This window comes from Polistes fuscatus, unplaced genomic scaffold (assembly GCF_010416935.1).
Source record: "Polistes fuscatus isolate 324 unplaced genomic scaffold, CU_Pfus_HIC Scaffold5, whole genome shotgun sequence".
In the NCBI taxonomy this organism is placed as follows: domain Eukaryota; kingdom Metazoa; phylum Arthropoda; class Insecta; order Hymenoptera; family Vespidae; genus Polistes; species Polistes fuscatus.
This window is the reverse complement of record NW_025113129.1, coordinates 10,219,961-10,237,039: the sequence shown is the minus strand read 5'-3', so window position 1 is coordinate 10,237,039 and position 17,079 is coordinate 10,219,961. Positions and strand designations below refer to the sequence as shown.

The window sequence follows — 17,079 nt, the reverse complement described above, 5'->3', positions numbered from 1 at the left end:
TTTTTTTTAAATATCTAAACGCATTTGACTAGATCGAACGGTGTCATCGAGCGAAAATTGTCGCTGAAAATTTTTCGCCGTGAGTGAAAAGCCAACGAAGAAGTTTTTCAATTTTGGTTTTTTTTTTTTTTTTTTCCTAAACGAAGGATGATTATTAAAACTTCCCCCTTTCGAAATAACATTTATTGCGATCGTCTTCTTTTTTTTCTTCTTTTTTTGTTTGTTTTTTCTTTTTTGTTTTTTTTCTTTTTCAATTAAACTCACGTTCAACAATAATAATCGTCTAATTCATTTCTTTCTACGACTCCTGATGGCGATAAACGCGAGTAAAAAGGAAAGGCGAGGAAGTGTGGTCCGATAAATTGTAATTTTTGTCGCGTAGACTCGATTTTTAAATCTACCTAAGAGATCTCTACAAATTCGCTAAATTATTTATTATTCAATTATTTTTCTTCATTTCTTTTTTTTTTCTTTTTCTATTTTCTGCTATTTTTCTTCTACTTTTCTTCTTATTCTTCTTCATCTTAAGAATCATCTTTTTCTTCTTCTTATTCTTCTTCCTTTTATTTTTCTTGATCTACCAATTCCTACGAATATGACTTCCATGACGCTTCATTAGCGGGAACTGAGTTTCGATACCGCTGGCAATAAGAGATTGTCATAAGTTTTCAGTGCGTTATACGTGTTGTGTATGTCGCCTCCATTCTCTTTTTTTTTTCCTGTGTAAGTTTTTTCTGCGTGTGGAAATTTTGTTTAAACGAGATAACGTCGTACTTAGGAAAGAAAGATAGAGTTGCCGATTTCGATTCGACCCGATCGATCGACTTTTCGTTAGATTCCTCTGAATGTTTCATTCTAACGTGTGTGTATGCGTGTGTGTGTGTAAGAGAGAGAGAGAGAGAAAAAGAGAGAGATAATAGATCAATCGTGTTCAAGGATTTTCAATTATCGAAGTAAATGTTCTTAAACGTAAAAAAGATAATAAACGATGATTTTTCGATGAAAGAATAATTTATCTTGTCCAATAAAACTACGAGACAAGGAATCGAATGGAAATAGATTAAGAGAGAAAATAATTCTTTGAAAAGTTGATCGAACAGTCCCGAAAAACAGCGACTACTACCTCCCCCCTAGGTATTATTCTTAGCCTCGGATAATGATACGAGTTCGATAACTCGAATCGAGTTATGAGATCGAGATGAAAATATAACATCTTTGTCTCATCTAATATATTATCTCTACTGGTCACCCCTCGAACGACGAATATTTTGTCTAAAATTCTTTAAATAAGAGATTCAATAATCCCTCTCTTATTTTATTTTCGTAACCATTTTCCCGTTATCCCCCTCTTCTATACTCTCATGTTTCTCTTTGGCATGTTTAACGGCGGCAAAGTGACTAGAATATAACGACTATATTGTCATGCACTACAGTCTTTCTTATAGAGCCCATCATCGACGCCGTCGATTATACTACGTACTTCTTCCTAGTCGCGAATTTAATCACGGCAGCAATGTTAGTTATTAAGAGGGATCGGAAGGGCCAGCCAAGGGTGGTGTCTCATCTCTCACATTTTCAACGTTATCTTTTTCTACTTGTTCGTCGATCGGCGCTGAAATCGACATAGTGATATCAGGCGTCTCGTCGTCATCGTCATCGTCATCATCCTCGGCAAAAGTTCTTCCAAAGTGTCCGCTGCTGCTGATAGAATCCGTGTCATCGACGTATATTCTAACGTCCGTGCTCATAGCAGGACAAGTAGTACACTCGACCACCTGTACGAGGCCGCTAACGCTACGACTAACATCACTACCACTCACAGTACCACTCTCGTTGATACTTCCGCTCGTACCACTTTCGCTGACATTTTCAAACGCCGAACTTTCGTCCGGCAACTCGTCCAGCAAATCCTCGGCCGCATAAATATGAGCGAAACTCTCGACCCTAACGATTTGAGCACACTGATCGCTGGTACCGGTCGTTGATGTACCGGATGAGGTTGCACTTTTCAGCCTGGACGGCCTTCTTTCGTTGATCACCGATTGCACGTCGAGATCCTCTTCTTCCGTTTGGCTCACCCGTTGTTGTTGTTGTTGTTGTTGTTGTTGTTTGTCCTTATTATCCTTCGACAACCTCGCATTATTTTCCCCGTTAGTACCTAAAGTACGAGAAGTAAAGGCAAAATTAGCTAATTTGCATATATATCATTTTGTTGTCGTTATCGAAAGACGATCAACTTACCTTCGATCTTTTTCGTTCGAATACTTGTAGTATACTCGCTAGCATTGCTCCCCGTTCTCGTACTACTTCCCGTAGCAACGCTAGCACTTATCTCGGATTGCGACTGAGTATCGGTCGAGATTCTACGAGCGAAACTTGCCTTAGAAGGATAGATCTCGGCTGTCGGTAACAAATAACGCTCGTTTTGATATCTCAGACCGGTGGTCAGAGTCGACGTTGAACCACTCGGTGTTACTGGCGAGGAACTTGCCATTGGTCTGCTCACGCAAAGGAACGACTTGTTCTCTTTGTTATTGCTCGTTACCTTTATTTATTTTTTTTTAGAAAATATTTTATCGTGTTATTTATACAATTTAATATCACACGGTTTTATATGCGTTTTCTTACTTACTCGAAGATATTGACTCTCCTGAGGTATAACCTCCTCCTGACTTTCCATCTCGTAAATACGATGAGGAATGATTCGCGGTACGCTCAAATTACATACAGGTTTTTCAAAGACCTCGGTGACCTCGAAGTGCATTGGTAACAAAGACCTTCGTTGGTTACTCGAATGGAAGGTCTGACGGCGCTTCGATTTAAACTTGGACGGTCTTGGATACGAGCGGAAACACGAACTACGACGTCTTTCTTTCACATTTATTGCCACAGAAACGGAAGTATCTAACGAAAATAACATTTATTATAATAATAGCATTAATATCTACTGAATAAAGTCAAATAAATCATTTGAAAATCACATTAATTTACTCTACTTGAACAATTTTTTACAATTTTACTATTAAAACACTTGATGAATGAATTATTGTACAATTAAAATTAAAATCAATCTAATAAATAATGAATAAAGCTCGTACTCGTACGAGATCAAATGTTCTTATTTAAACTTACCATCGAAACTTCTTTCCTTTGGCGGATTATAAATGAAATTGGCCGGCAAGGAACGAACCTTGGCAAGACCGGGTCTAATAATAATCTTCTCTCTGGTTCCGAATTCTCTTTCGTCGTCCTCATCAACTTCATCACCAACGATCCGTCTTTCGAGCATACCACCACCCTCTTCTTCTTCTTCTTCAACCTCGAGAAGTTCCTCTCGTTCCGCGGCCAATTCTCTTTCCAATTGCGTTTCCATATCCAATTCATCTTCCATCTAAAATGATAAATCATTTTAATTACCCATTGATTATATAATATTCGAAATAAAAATCATAGAAATTTATTGAATTGGATTGAAAATCGCGTGCCTGTTTATGACTCTCTTCTAGGTGTTTCATCAAAACCGCTACGACCACATTGACGAGAACGAATTGCGCCATTAGTACAAAAATGACGAAAAATATAGGCGCGATGATCGTGCTTACGCAACAATTTTTCACGCAATCCGTAGCTTCGTCGCAATCGTCTCTAAGTGTATCCTTCATTATTCCATTCCAATTATCACCTGTAGCTACGCGAAAGAGAGTAAGGAAGGCCATACCAAAGTTACTGAAATGTGCGTGTTCACCGAGTCCTTGACAAGGTGTTTCGTCGCTGCATTCTACAATTTTAAATTATTTTATAATCTTCTACAACACTTGAAGAATAATAATCATAAAAAAAAAGAATTTCAAAATTTGCAGAACGAATAAAAAAACAAATTTGCCAACAACAACAACAACAAGAACAAAACAAAAGATTTACCTAATCGACCAAACAGTTCTACTCCAAGGGCCGCGAATATAAAGAACAGTAAGAAAAATAGCAAACCCAAGTTGCCAACTTGCGGTAACGCCTGCATTACCGTGTCCAAGAGGGCGCGTATACCTTTGGCCATTTTTAACAGTTTTAAAACTGAAACAGATCAAGGAAAATCATTTATTCATCATGACGATCTAAATTAGATACATTAGTTTTTTATCGTGACAACTTACCTCTGGCTATACGTAGTACTCGCATAACGCGAATGATAGTCGGATTGATGGGTATAATCTTTGATTCAACTTCTTCCAAAACGATGCCGACTACTGATAATATAACGATCCCTACGTCCAATTGGTTCCATCTACAGAGATAAAAGATTTTTTTTTATGAGATATATAAATCAAGAAGATCTATTGGTAATAAAATTTAATGGAAATAGGAAGAGAAGATAGAAAAAGAGAGAAAGAGAGTGAGAGAGAGAGAGAGAGAGAGAGAATAAATGGCAAGTTTAATGAAAAAGTTTTTATGTGATACGAAATAGATTAAAAATTTTATTTATAAAAATATATGTGTGTATATAGAATTAGACGAGTTTTACAGAAAGACAAAGAATAGTCCAACATTAAGAGGATATATATATATGAATGCTCGTACTTGTCCTTCAAATAAAGATGTATACCAAGTGCCAACAATTTCATGAGCGATTCCAGGATGAAAACGGCGGTGAAAAAGTAATTGAATATTTTAAGAGCGTAAGTTAGCGCTTTTGGCATCATGTAAAATTCCATTGCCATCGTTACAACGTTCAAACCGATTACAGCAGCTATTGCCAAATCGAAATATTTCGAAGTTACGACGTTGTGAATGAAAAGTCGTGTTTTTGAATAATTCGTGTAATAAGGTGGCTCGTGCATTTCTAAAAAAAAGAAAATAATACGAGGCATTGGTTTATTAAATCAAGTGAAAATTATTTAATCATGTCAAAATTATTGATAGCAATTTTTTTCTATTTGACCAACTTCGTCGTTTCTTTTCCATTTGTTGAGCCCTTTTCATGGCCCTTCTAACACGTTCCTCTTTTTCTTGTTCCTCTCGACATCTATGAAAGTTCTCAACGACGACACCGACGAACATGTTCAGAACGAAGAATCCAACCAGAAGGATGAACGCGATAAAATATAATAAACGCCATTCCGAATAATTCTCGATCGGCTGAAATAAAATTCAAATATTAATGTGACATTTTTTGATGTATCTGTCATTTAGGGTAACTAAATCTAATATGGAAAACATAATTTGAAACTTTTTCCAAAGGTAGAGACATTTTATTTTTTTAAAGACGAAATTTATACACGTTGTGTCAAACAATGAATATAAATTTCAAATAAGTTTAAACGTTAAAACGATTATTTTCTTTACAAAATGAAAAATCAGATCATTCGAAATATTAATTGCTTTTGTTTCTTTGTTAATAATTTTTATATACAAAATATTTTTTGTTGTTATTTCTTCTTTTTCTCTCTCTCTATAATGTATATTTATTCAGTAAAATAGCATAAAATAAAAAAAAAAATTATGCATGTAAAATAATTAATATATTGCATAATTCTGTGTGTAGAAGTTACATTGTTTACTCGATATTACAGTGTTTGATATTCAATGCTGTTCCATATTAGATACAGTTAAAGTACATAACTATACTAGAGGCAAGAAATACATAACATGTAGAGTATATCGATCGAAGAAGTTGTTACCTGTTGATCCACACCAACCGCATCCAATCCGGTATACATAATGTTGACCCAACCATCTCGGGATGACAAAACGAACAAAGACATAAGCGCCTTCCCGAGATCATCAAAATTATATTTCCTGTTGAGCCATACGTTACGCTTATCCGCCAGACAATCTGTTTTATTGCGAACATTTTTGATATCGGGACCGTCGCAATAAAAAAACGCACCCTTGAACAGTTGAACACCCAAAATTCCGAATATCACGAAAAAGGTGCAACATATCAGAACGATATTGCCGATCGGTCGTAAAGACGACAATAAAGTTTGGACGACCAACTTTAATCCAGGAGCGCGATTGATTACTCGCAATGGCCTCAACGATCTCAACAAACGAAATACCTGTGAAAATAATAAAACTTATATTTGTCAGATAAAATAATAATAATAATGATGATTAAAACCTCGTTTACTAAGACGAAATTTAGAAGAAGAAGAAAAGAAAAAGAAAAATTTAACAAATAAAACATACATACCCTTAAGATACCAAATATTCTTGGACTACTGGAAGAAATTAATGACATCATTAAATCGACGATTGATATTATAACTAATGATCCATCCATGATATTCCAGCCTGACGTGAAATAAGCGTCCGAACCATAAAGCATCCCCGTTGCTACGACCTGAGACGAAATCAAACAAATATAATCGAGATATAATATTTAAATAACATCCAAAATTATTAAACCTTCGCACTCCTTAATTTTAGATTTAAACATTTTAGATTATTTGAAAAATTACATTTTACAATATCGATATTAAAGTTAATGTAAGAAATATTATATCGAGTCGTATACGATAAAAGTAGGAGTGGTAAGGGTCAATATTTCAAATGTATTTTTCAAAACTTCGTATATCGTATTATCAAACTACCTTGATAAACATTTCTACGGCAAATACCGCGGTGAAGATATAATTAGCAGTCAAGAGGAATAATCTCTCACGACTGTGCGAGGGTATATTTGGTCTTTCCATCGCTAAGGTGATGCAGTTCAAACCGATAAAGAATAGTACCGCGTTGTCGAACCATTTTTGCTCGACGAACCAACGGCAGAATGCACGAAATCTATCAAAAAACCCGTCGAATAAAATTCAATATTGTAATTATTAATTCTCTAACTAACATAAGTGAAATAGTTAACAAAAAAAAAAAACAAATAAAGCAAGAGAAAAGTTACTCGAACCTGTTGTTAGGCGAAAATATATAAAGCGCATAATCGTCGCGTTCCTTGAGACAACCCTTCGGTTCGAAGAACATAAAAATTTTCTTGATTCTTTCAACGCTGCTGGCGCTACCGTGGCCATTTGAAGGAGGTGTTTGATCGTCAGTACGCGAATGATCGTCATCCTGATCCGGAAGAGGCTTTATTCTCGGCAGTGTTCCAGTTTCCATCGACAAATTGTTTATCGTACGAGGCGTCGAGCATGGTGCCGGCATATCATCCGACACCATGCTCTTTCTCCCCGTACCATGAACGTTTTCGTATCCCCTTAAAGAATTTCTTCGCGAGAGTTCCCCGATCCATCGCATCTGTTTCAAACATATAAAATCATTTTAATGAATACTTTTTTTTCTTCTTCTTCTTTTTTTTCATTATTGATTATCAAAGTATGATTTTTGAATAGATGATACATTTTTTATGATTTTGTTTATGGTGTCATTACGATATACGATAGAAAGGCATGAAAATGATCAAAACCTTTCATCCATTCATTCAATTAACATACAATTTCTAGAATACAAACAAATATATACGCCAAAGAGAGAGAAACGTGGAATTAGCGATAAATATTTAAGCCATTTGCATCCGTAAAGCGTAATAACGAGCAACCGATGCCGGTCATTTATTACCGTGCTTGTAATAATCCCGGCAGTTAGTGCATAAACCAATTCAATTATTGTTCGAAAACGTACGAAATTTCGTATTTCTAATTCAAATTACGATTGAAAAACAATATAATTTTATAACTTCAAATAAAATACCAGTTTAGTGTGTTTCTTATTGATGAAATTAATCGGATATATCATGAAACTATGATGCAAATTGATTAAATATCAAATCTTTTATTTCGATAGAATTCAATGCATATTCGATTGTCAATTGAATGTCAATTTTCATATGACACCAGGGTTTGGTGTTATCGGATGGGAAAGCCCTTTCCGAAAGTTACTCTATGATTAAAAAAGAAAAAAAAAAAAAGTATTAAGTGAAAAGATAAAAGACAGGTCGTGTCTGATATCGATTACATCGGTATAGAATGTTTCTTTTTCTTTTATTTTTTTGCTCTTTTCTTTTTTTACATGCCTGGTTAGGCGTGGCCGTATAACGGCGCATCGATGAGCCGCGGCTTTCGATGGAATTGTTGGGGCTGAGGCTGCGATTATTGCTCGTTAGGACGGTCGTTCGATTATTGGGCGCGTCGCATTGCGTGTCGTTTCTTATCGAGCCATGCAAATAACCACCGTTGAAGCTGAAAAAAGAAAAAAAAAAGAAGAAAAAGAAAAGAAATAAAAGAGAGAAGAAAAAAAGAATAGAAAAAGATTTAAATCGAAGGGGTAGTCAGAGTTCGTTCGAGTGATCTCAATAAAAGCCTCACGAGGAGGCACTGTGCCTCGTTAATTGAATGAATCAACAAGACGGAGAAAAAAATGAAGGGATGAAAAAGAAGAAAAAAAAAGAAAGAAAGGAAGGCAGGAAGGAAGGAAGGAAGGAAGGAAAGGAGGAAGTTACAAGAACGGTAGGTAGACAAAGACATCTCAACAAAGACAAGACAACGAAGCTTGAGATGGGATAAAAGCTTTTACGAGACCCAACCGAGAACTATAGTCAGCTATTACTACTCTCTTTCGTACTCACGTGTAATTGGAACCGCCAAAGGCACTTCTGCCATTGTTCAAAACGATCGTTCGACTGGCTTGTTCCTCGTCGCTTTGGGACCAACGTTTTCTTCGCAAAGATGGCCGAGACAAACGCCAAGAGTATCCTCTATGTATTCTCGGTGGACTGAGATAATACGTAGGAATAATAGAAAGAGATAACGGGGATTAATATCCAAATGGGATAATCAACCGAATCCACCACCAATAGTATTTACCTGGAGTTTGAGAATTCTCTCGAGGAAGGATTTACCACCGCGGTTACTAGGCTTATTCGTCTGGGAAATTGTCCGGCCATCAAATTGTTCGTTGAAAACTTGCTACCACCATTGTCTGGTAACTTTAATAATCCTGATGGTATACTACATTGACTCTGAAAATCAATATCGTTATTAAAATCTTCGATCTTTAAATAGAAATATATATATATATACCTATATATATATTTATGTGCCGGATTAATTATGATAATGGATTGATCCAATGAGTTAAAACAAAAATATTCTACAAATTAATAACATCATTAATATTATAAGAATTAATGATTAAAAAATAAATCATAAAATTAATTCCGATTATCGTCATAATTATCCCGGCATCATATATATATTTATAAATAAACGATTATTTAGATGTTCGAATAAATTATGAATCCAAATGAGATTTTCAGATTTTCGAATTTTAAACGCGATACGCATACGGTGAACCTGTTCGATCGAAAAGGAAGTAGTTAGCGAGGGAATGATCAGCCTCAGGCCAAACAGAATTGTCGAGGATGGTGTTGATACATGTTCAGGAACATATTCACGAGAGAGAGAGAGAGATAGAGAGAAAGTTAAAGAGCATATCGAAAGTTTGCAAGTTAGATCGACTATGATCGAGTACATACACCGGTCCGGTCGATAGACTCAAAGGAAAGGGTGGCAGCCGGTGGAAAAACCGCACGATAATTAAGGTCTCTGTAACCAACGTCGAGTGTTGTGTTTGGCGAGTCCTGAGGAGTGGCCGCTGTATGTGTGATTATCGGTGGTTGACCAACGCCACTCATCATTTTGTTTTCCTTTTGAATGTTACACTTTGGCTCGTCTATGCGTTGCCTCCAACTGCTGTTCTGTTTTTCCCTACAACTGTTGTCCTTGTACTTCCTAAGCTCCTCCGCACTTTGCCACGAATTTTTTCGTTCCTACGAACAAACAAATTTACCTTTATACGATATATATATATACTTTTGAATCTTTTATTTTATTTTATTTTATTTTAGTTTTGTTTTACGTAGTTTTCTTGCTGAAATCAATCGACGAGACGACGAGAAGAATTGATAATGTCGAAAAGGAAAAAAATATCTAAAATTTTATTCGGATCTTGCACGCGCATTACAGAAAATTCTTACGAATTGGATTTGGTATTTTTTAATATCTCGTACCTGTGTATACGTGTCGCTGTCGGTAATCGAATGAGATCTCGAAACCCTTGAAGATCCTTCCTCGCTACCCATTCCTGCCTCTTTTGCTGCCAACTTGGCCATCTCTCTTTGTTCTCGTTCTCTCCTTTCGTTTCTCTGTAAACGCGTGCCGATAATAATAAAGCGATCAAAAAACCTTTTAACCTTATTGATAGTTCCTACACGTAGGTGTTTAGAAATTTCGTAATAAAAAAGTAAAAAGAAAAAAGTAGAAGATGAAGAAATTGAGAGATCAAATATAATAACAAGATAGAAAGAAATCTCGTCTAGAATTTTCTTCACGTTTTTAACAGAAATAAAATCTACGGTGTAATTTCGTAAGCGATAACGAAACGGTTCCAGTCTATTAATTTCCTTAGAAAGATTTAAAGAGTAGGAGAACACGATAAGGTTTTTCGATGCCAATGGCGTAATGTCGCATTATCACGAGAGCGTAAAGTTTGCCACGCGACGTAAGAACGTGGGTAGGTTGATATATATATGTACATGGAATGAATACATTGGCCGATCCTTAGATAGCTTTACCTACTTCTTACGGTTGAATATCCTCGCAGCAACATGGAAGATAGGGGTTTGAACGTCTACTTTCACGGTGTTTTGTTTTATCGTCAAATCGATCGTTAAAGGGTTTACGCAAAATCGCGATTAAATGTTAAGGGTTGTATATCTTAAAGTTTCCTTCCTCGTTAGAATATTTCCGGAATTTCGAAAGATTAAAATAAAATATTAATAACCCTTTCCCTTTCGATTATCAACATATCTTAATTGATGAGGCTCACCTCGGATGAGAAACCTTCCACGAGAATGGCGACTAGAAGATTGAACAGTACGTAATTTCCAAATGTCATCAGAGCTACGAAGTAGAGGGCAGCCCAGTGAGATGTTTTCTGCATACCATTGAAAAGCACCACGTTCCAATCTTCTTGAGTTAATATCTATTTAAAATGGATCAAAAAAATAGTATGGACAACATTTGAAAATCATTATTCGAATAGGAAAATCCATTGATCTTTGGATGACTTTATCGATTGGCGAAAACGAAACCAACTTGGCCGTATCTTCAAATCGTCTAATCAAATCATTTTCTCCATATATATATATATATATCTATCTATTTCTTTCCGTTACTACGTTTTTCATCACAACAATATCCACGTCCCGATATCCGTGCGTCCCGATTTAATCGTACGACCGACTTCTCAACTAGCATGGAAAAGGAGTAATGTAAAGAAGAAGATAATCAGAGTATCGGATGCCAAAGTACTATTGAAAAGCACCGAAAAGCTTCATTCGTCATTTTGAACAATCGGGCCAAGGACGATGGAGAAATTTGTTTTAAATTTTGGAACCGGCCTGACACGTTCATATTTCCATATCTGGCCTCGGTTACAAAAACGTATTGCCAATCGATATCGTCTCCTTTTCTCAGCATATACATGCTGAAAGCATCGCGTACCACGAATTTCTCTCTCTTTCTCTCTGCATATATACATATATATATTTACGCGTATATATGTATACGTTTTTGTATTATACGTATATACGTGAACATTCTTTATGAGATTTTCGCTTATCCTTGTTTTCTAACCCCTCCACCTTCCCACCCCCCACACATCCTCCTTCATTTCCTCTGCTCCACTGTAACCACAATCACCACAGGACCGTCAAGCAAGCAAAGCAAAACTTCTCTTTGTTCCATATTTAAATTGGTCGTTTCTTTTGCATTCCGTATATCATCTACTTACCTTATATACCGTTTTCTTGCATTCAAAAGTTCTACGTAATACTCCTATAGATTCTCTTTTTATTCCTTACGATTCATATTCGTTCGAATTCTGATTCTTGACACGTGATTACTGATGAACGAACGAATAAATCGCTTTCTATGTTTTTCTTTTTCCTTTTTTCTTTTCTTTTCTTACTTTATTTTTTATCTTCATTTTTCTTCTTTTTTTCTCTCTCTCTCTCTTCCAAATATTAAACCGTGTAATAAGTTGGATTGTACGCATTGAAAATATTTTATAAACTTTGCATTCTTTGCCTCTTCACCGCGTTTCTCCAAGTTCGAATCGAATTTTTAATTCCAATTTCAAAGTTTTAACAAATAAAAAAAGAATTTGTATTCGTTTTAATCCGCGGAACGAGAATGGATGCACTTTTAATAAACAACTCATGGATTTTTCTTTCCGTGATACCAAATAAAATGCACCTTCTTTTTTTTTTCTTTTTCTTTTTTCTAGGAACATTGTGAGCGGGAAAAATAAAATTTCACGAATATTCACCCGTTCTCATTCTCTCTCTCTCTCTCTCTCTCTTTCATCCGTTGTACGTTAGCTTTCAGCTTCTCAAACTTTTTACGAGTAGTTCATATACTTAAAACGATACAAAAGCTTTTTCATGTGGTCGGATGAAAGTATTATATTTTTGTTCTTCCTCCTTGTTTTTTTTTTTCTTTTATTTTTTTCTTTTATTTTTTTTTGTGGTTTAGTCGTACCGCGTACGAAGAGAACAATTTCACTACAAACGAAAAAAGATTCAAAAGCTCCAGGAAAGACCGCTGCTTTTTTTTCTTTTTTACTACTATTTTCTTAACCATAACGTTAATCTAATGAACACGTAATTGGATCTTGTGAAACGCAGAAGGATATTATGAGCAAATTTTATAGAAAAAAAATTACTTATTTATATTTTTTATTATTAATTTGTTTTTTAATTTGTCGATTAATAAACTAATAGGAGAGAAATTCGTGGTCTTTGATAAAAATTTATTGATAATGATAAATGGTTCGTTACCGTGAAAGCAGATAGTTTAGAAAAAGGCAAGGATACGTAATATGATCAAAGGCAAAGATAGATTAAATGAGAGAGAAAGAGAAAGAGAAAGAGAAAGAGAAAGAGAAAGAGAAAGAGTAAGAGAAAGAGTAAGAGAAAGTAGATATAATAGGAAAGCAAGAGAAAAAGAAATGCGGAAAAATCTCAGACAGTAGTGAATTACAGATGAAAGAACAGAGAAATAGAAATAGGAATAGAAATAGATATAGATACAGAAATAGAAATAGAAATAGAAATAGAAATAGAGGAAAAGCGCGAATAAACAAGATGTGCGGTCATGAATGTGCTAAGAATAATCGATAGTAGCAATTATAAACATAATAATACTTATAATAATAATAATAATAATAATAATAAAAAGAAAAATAAAAAGAAAAATAAATCTTTTTTTTGTACACGTTTAAGCCGTGTAATAATAACAATAATCGTAATAATAATAATAATAATAATAATAATAATCCTAATAATAATAATAATAATAATAATAATAATGTGTTTGGGTATTATAAATATATGTATATATACAGGTATTTTTGTATATGCGTATATATAAAAATATGTAAATACTACTAAATATATTTAGTTTATAACAGGGAGAAAAGAAGTAGAAGAAGTAGAAGAAGTAGAAGTAGTAGAGTAAGGAGAAAAATAGATTAAAAAAAAAAGAAAAAAAAATATATATATCAAAAATATGGTTTGGGGATCTAATTAGTGATACCTGAAAGACCGTGACAAGGGCCCAGACGATGTCGTTGAAATGTTTGCGATCACAGCGACACATCGGGTGCCGTGAGACCACTTCGGCACAGGTGCAGGGCCGACTCCGGTCCGCCCACATGCAAAACTTACCCCCGAACAGGTACATTCCTAGGATGCTGCAACCGAGACAATCCGCCGGCCTAAATTTACCACCGTGACAGTAATCGACGGTAATCGGGGATAGATTGTAGAGAGAGAGAGAGAGAGAGAGAGACAGACAGACAGAAAGTGAGAGAAAGAGAGAAAGAGATTAGATAAATTTGATAGATAAATAGATAGATAGAGAGAGAGAGAGAGAGAAAAAGAAATAGAAAGAAAGTTAAAGTGAAAGTGAAAGATATAGAAAAAAAGAATCAGTAGGAGGAGAAAAAGATAAAAGAGGAAATGGAATAGAAAAGGTTTTTCCTTTTTGTTGGTATTGGAATTCTTTCATTGGGATATTGTTGGGAACTTTTTGTTAGGAATTTTTGATAAAAATTCTTCGGACGACGACGAGATGCCACGCGAAGTGTCTCTGCTCCTATTCGCCGTTCTCGTTGTTGCAATGGTCCTTCTTACCCTCGAACCTCCTTCGAGGAACTAGAGACTTAACTACTAAGCGTGATTATAACGTGAAAATATAATAAATAATACTTACATATGCAGCGTGGCCCACGATGGCTACCTTTTTTAACGTTAACAATTTAACCGTGGGCCACCCCGTCGTATGTATAAAAATATTTCATATGTATCTACATAATATTGGAATAATTGTAATAATTGTTTTAAAAAAAGAAATTTCGTTTAGACGGCCTCTTATGGTTTATAAAAGATGTAGCGCGTCACAGGAGTATTCGTACTTACCTACTACTCACTTTTTACTTCTCCATTGCGAATTTGAAATCATTGATAGTTGCTTGTAATTCAAATTTTTCAACTTCTAATAAGCAAAATCAGATTTAAGGATCATTTGATTGACAAATTGATGTCAATTTTATCGGAAACCAATTTTCTTATCAAGTAAGAACATTTTTATTTTTCTTATAATAAAATGTCCTTATGCGATAAAATTGATATCAATTTAAAAATTAGAATAATTCTAAGAAATGTTTTTGCAAATAAAAATTTGTAAATATCGTATTACGAGAAAATATTGATCGTTTTAAATTGACAGTAGGTGTAAGAATACTTATGGGACTCACCGTGTATGGCATACTTTTAATCTAATATCTCTACATATCAAAGATTGAAACATAAAAGCGTATCAATATTGTCTAGTAATTGTATTGTTCGTAAGCGTGCGTCAAGCCGTAATCTCGTCTAATCGTGTCTAGTTTAAACTGTTGTAGAACTTTGTTCAATTTCAACAAGTTAGATAATTAAAAGCGTGACCAGTTTTGTGTCTCAAATTCTGGTGAACTTGTTGAATTAGATTTTGAGTATTGGGATAGTACGAGTACGTTATAACAATGTTTCCTCGAATAAAAATAATTAGAATAATCTTTCGTCTATTGTTTTAAATCGAAGGATCATTCAAAACAAAAAATAAATAAAAATAACATAAAACATGACGAGACCGGCGAGAGAAATGATTAACGGTTTGTTAAAAAAGCGCAAAGACCCTTCGCTGACAGAAATATTTTCAAAGCCAATGTAAATAAATACGTTGGAAAAGTACAGTGAAAACAAAAGAAAAGAAGGAATTTAGCACGAAGCTCGGAGCCGGTTAACATTCCGCAGGATCAGCACGTGTCTGCGTTTAAATTCAATTCAAAAATAGGTAAATATCGACATAATATAATATTATATACTCCTATCCATACAATATATAAAACTACAATTATATATATATATATAGAATATATATTTCGTGTTGGAAAAGTGAATATGATTGTGATATCTGTTGAAACAAAGTAAATGAAGAATATTTAAGATACGATTATATATGTATATATACATATATACACATATAAATATTAAGTTCGTCGATTGATGCGTGCAAACTGCGTGAAATAGAGCAACAAATGTAACGATCGTCAACTGGATATATCACTGTTTGATTTGTGGTATGCAGTTCGAGTCATTGCGTTTAACGATGATAGATAGGTATATCCAACATAAACATCAACGATGACCGAATATTGGTATATCCAACATAGTAATGTACATAAGGGTACTTCGCATTGGCGTATCATATTCTAAAGTGATCACGTTTATTTTAACCATTTTCAATATTGGTTTGACTTTATAGCATGTTTCTTTTTATTAATGAATCGTCTACGATATCAACGAAATGAATATTGAATGGCTCTTTAATGAATATAATTTATATATTAACAAAAACAAAACAAAAAACAGTACGAAATAATAAAAAGAAAAATGTATATTATAAAATAATTATTTTTTAATAATTTTGTTTATTTAATCGACCGTTACAAAACGAAGTTCGTTTATTCATGTCTGACCATTAACGGGTGTATCTACTGCGGCAGTAGTCGAAGTATCGTATCGATCAGACTAGGTTTTACATTTTCTTACGCCAAACACAAAAACATTGTACTAATTGTACGAATTTAAAAAAAAAGTGAAAGTAATATGATACCCCAACGTTTAGCTTATTCGTGTGGTTACATAAGGATAATATACATGGCTCCGACACAGAGACACACAAACACGCAGATATTTTTCGTATACGACTGATGAGTGTTCAACGAGAACTTCAATTTCAATGTTTTACGTGTTTTAAAGTATATTTACGATATCGAACATCGGCAACATACACGATTTTGCATGAAAATCAGGGGGGAGGGGGGTAGGGATGGAGAACAATTATAAATACACGCAGCTTTTGTGGTTCCGTATAACACGTACATTTCAAAGGATTTAGCAGGAATCAATGGAAATGAACAATAAAAAACATCGGCCGTTGCAAAATATCAAAAAATCGTACACGTTCATCAGAAAGCTATAAAGTTTAATATAAATATAATCTATATATGTATACATATAAATATATACAGAGTGTCCTAAGCAGTGAATGATTTAGTAGATGAAAAATGAAATCGAAAATGTAGAATATCAATTTGTTCGTCTCTAAGACTTTGTTTTTAATAAAAATAATTTTGGAAATTTGTCGAGTTCGAGCGTGCACTTGATTGAGCTTGCAACTTTGGAAACTAAAAATTTTGTTCGATAAGCATAAAAGTAAAACCGATATAAGATATATCATCATACCGACAATGCTTTTAAACATATTAAAAAGCACAAAATGTTTTCCGAAATATTCGACAGTAAGCTAGTGAAATTTGTCGAACTTAAACTAAATTAACTGCGCGGATATTTTTTAAATTTAACACAAAAAAAAAACAACAATCCCTTATACGAATAAATTGTATTCTACATTTTTGACTTAGTTTCTCATGTAGAATCACCTTCTGCTTGTTTGAACTATT

General features: G+C 34.3%; 1 protein-coding gene across 5 annotated transcripts in view; it reads right to left on the bottom strand.

The window, feature by feature from the left end:
• Positions 1–566: 566 nt before the first annotated feature.
• The window catches only part of LOC122522586 (voltage-dependent T-type calcium channel subunit alpha-1H), a 65,144-nt gene continuing 48,631 nt past the window's right edge, over positions 567–17,079 (bottom strand). For 3 of the 5 annotated variants that reach the window (XM_043643782.1, XM_043643786.1, XM_043643785.1), the window contains 20 exons: positions 13,608–13,764; positions 10,837–10,992; positions 10,019–10,153; positions 9,485–9,778; positions 8,814–8,968; positions 8,576–8,722; positions 8,024–8,189; positions 6,902–7,248; positions 6,591–6,783; positions 6,191–6,340; positions 5,676–6,056; positions 4,941–5,133; positions 4,576–4,837; positions 4,152–4,282; positions 3,922–4,071; positions 3,486–3,778; positions 3,133–3,391; positions 2,633–2,904; positions 2,242–2,545; positions 567–2,158 (listed from right to left, as the gene is read on the bottom strand). In XM_043643782.1, the coding sequence (XP_043499717.1) occupies positions 1,524–2,158; positions 2,242–2,545; positions 2,633–2,904; positions 3,133–3,391; positions 3,486–3,778; positions 3,922–4,071; positions 4,152–4,282; positions 4,576–4,837; positions 4,941–5,133; positions 5,676–6,056; positions 6,191–6,340; positions 6,591–6,783; positions 6,902–7,248; positions 8,024–8,189; positions 8,576–8,722; positions 8,814–8,968; positions 9,485–9,778; positions 10,019–10,153; positions 10,837–10,992; positions 13,608–13,764 (4,780 nt within the window). In that variant the 3' untranslated portion in view covers positions 567–1,523. The remainder of the gene's footprint in view (positions 2,159–2,241; positions 2,546–2,632; positions 2,905–3,132; positions 3,392–3,485; positions 3,779–3,921; positions 4,072–4,151; positions 4,283–4,575; positions 4,838–4,940; positions 5,134–5,675; positions 6,057–6,190; positions 6,341–6,590; positions 6,784–6,901; positions 7,249–8,023; positions 8,190–8,575; positions 8,723–8,813; positions 8,969–9,484; positions 9,779–10,018; positions 10,154–10,836; positions 10,993–13,607; positions 13,765–17,079) is intronic. The other 2 variants (XM_043643783.1, XM_043643787.1) reach the window with 1 other exon arrangement.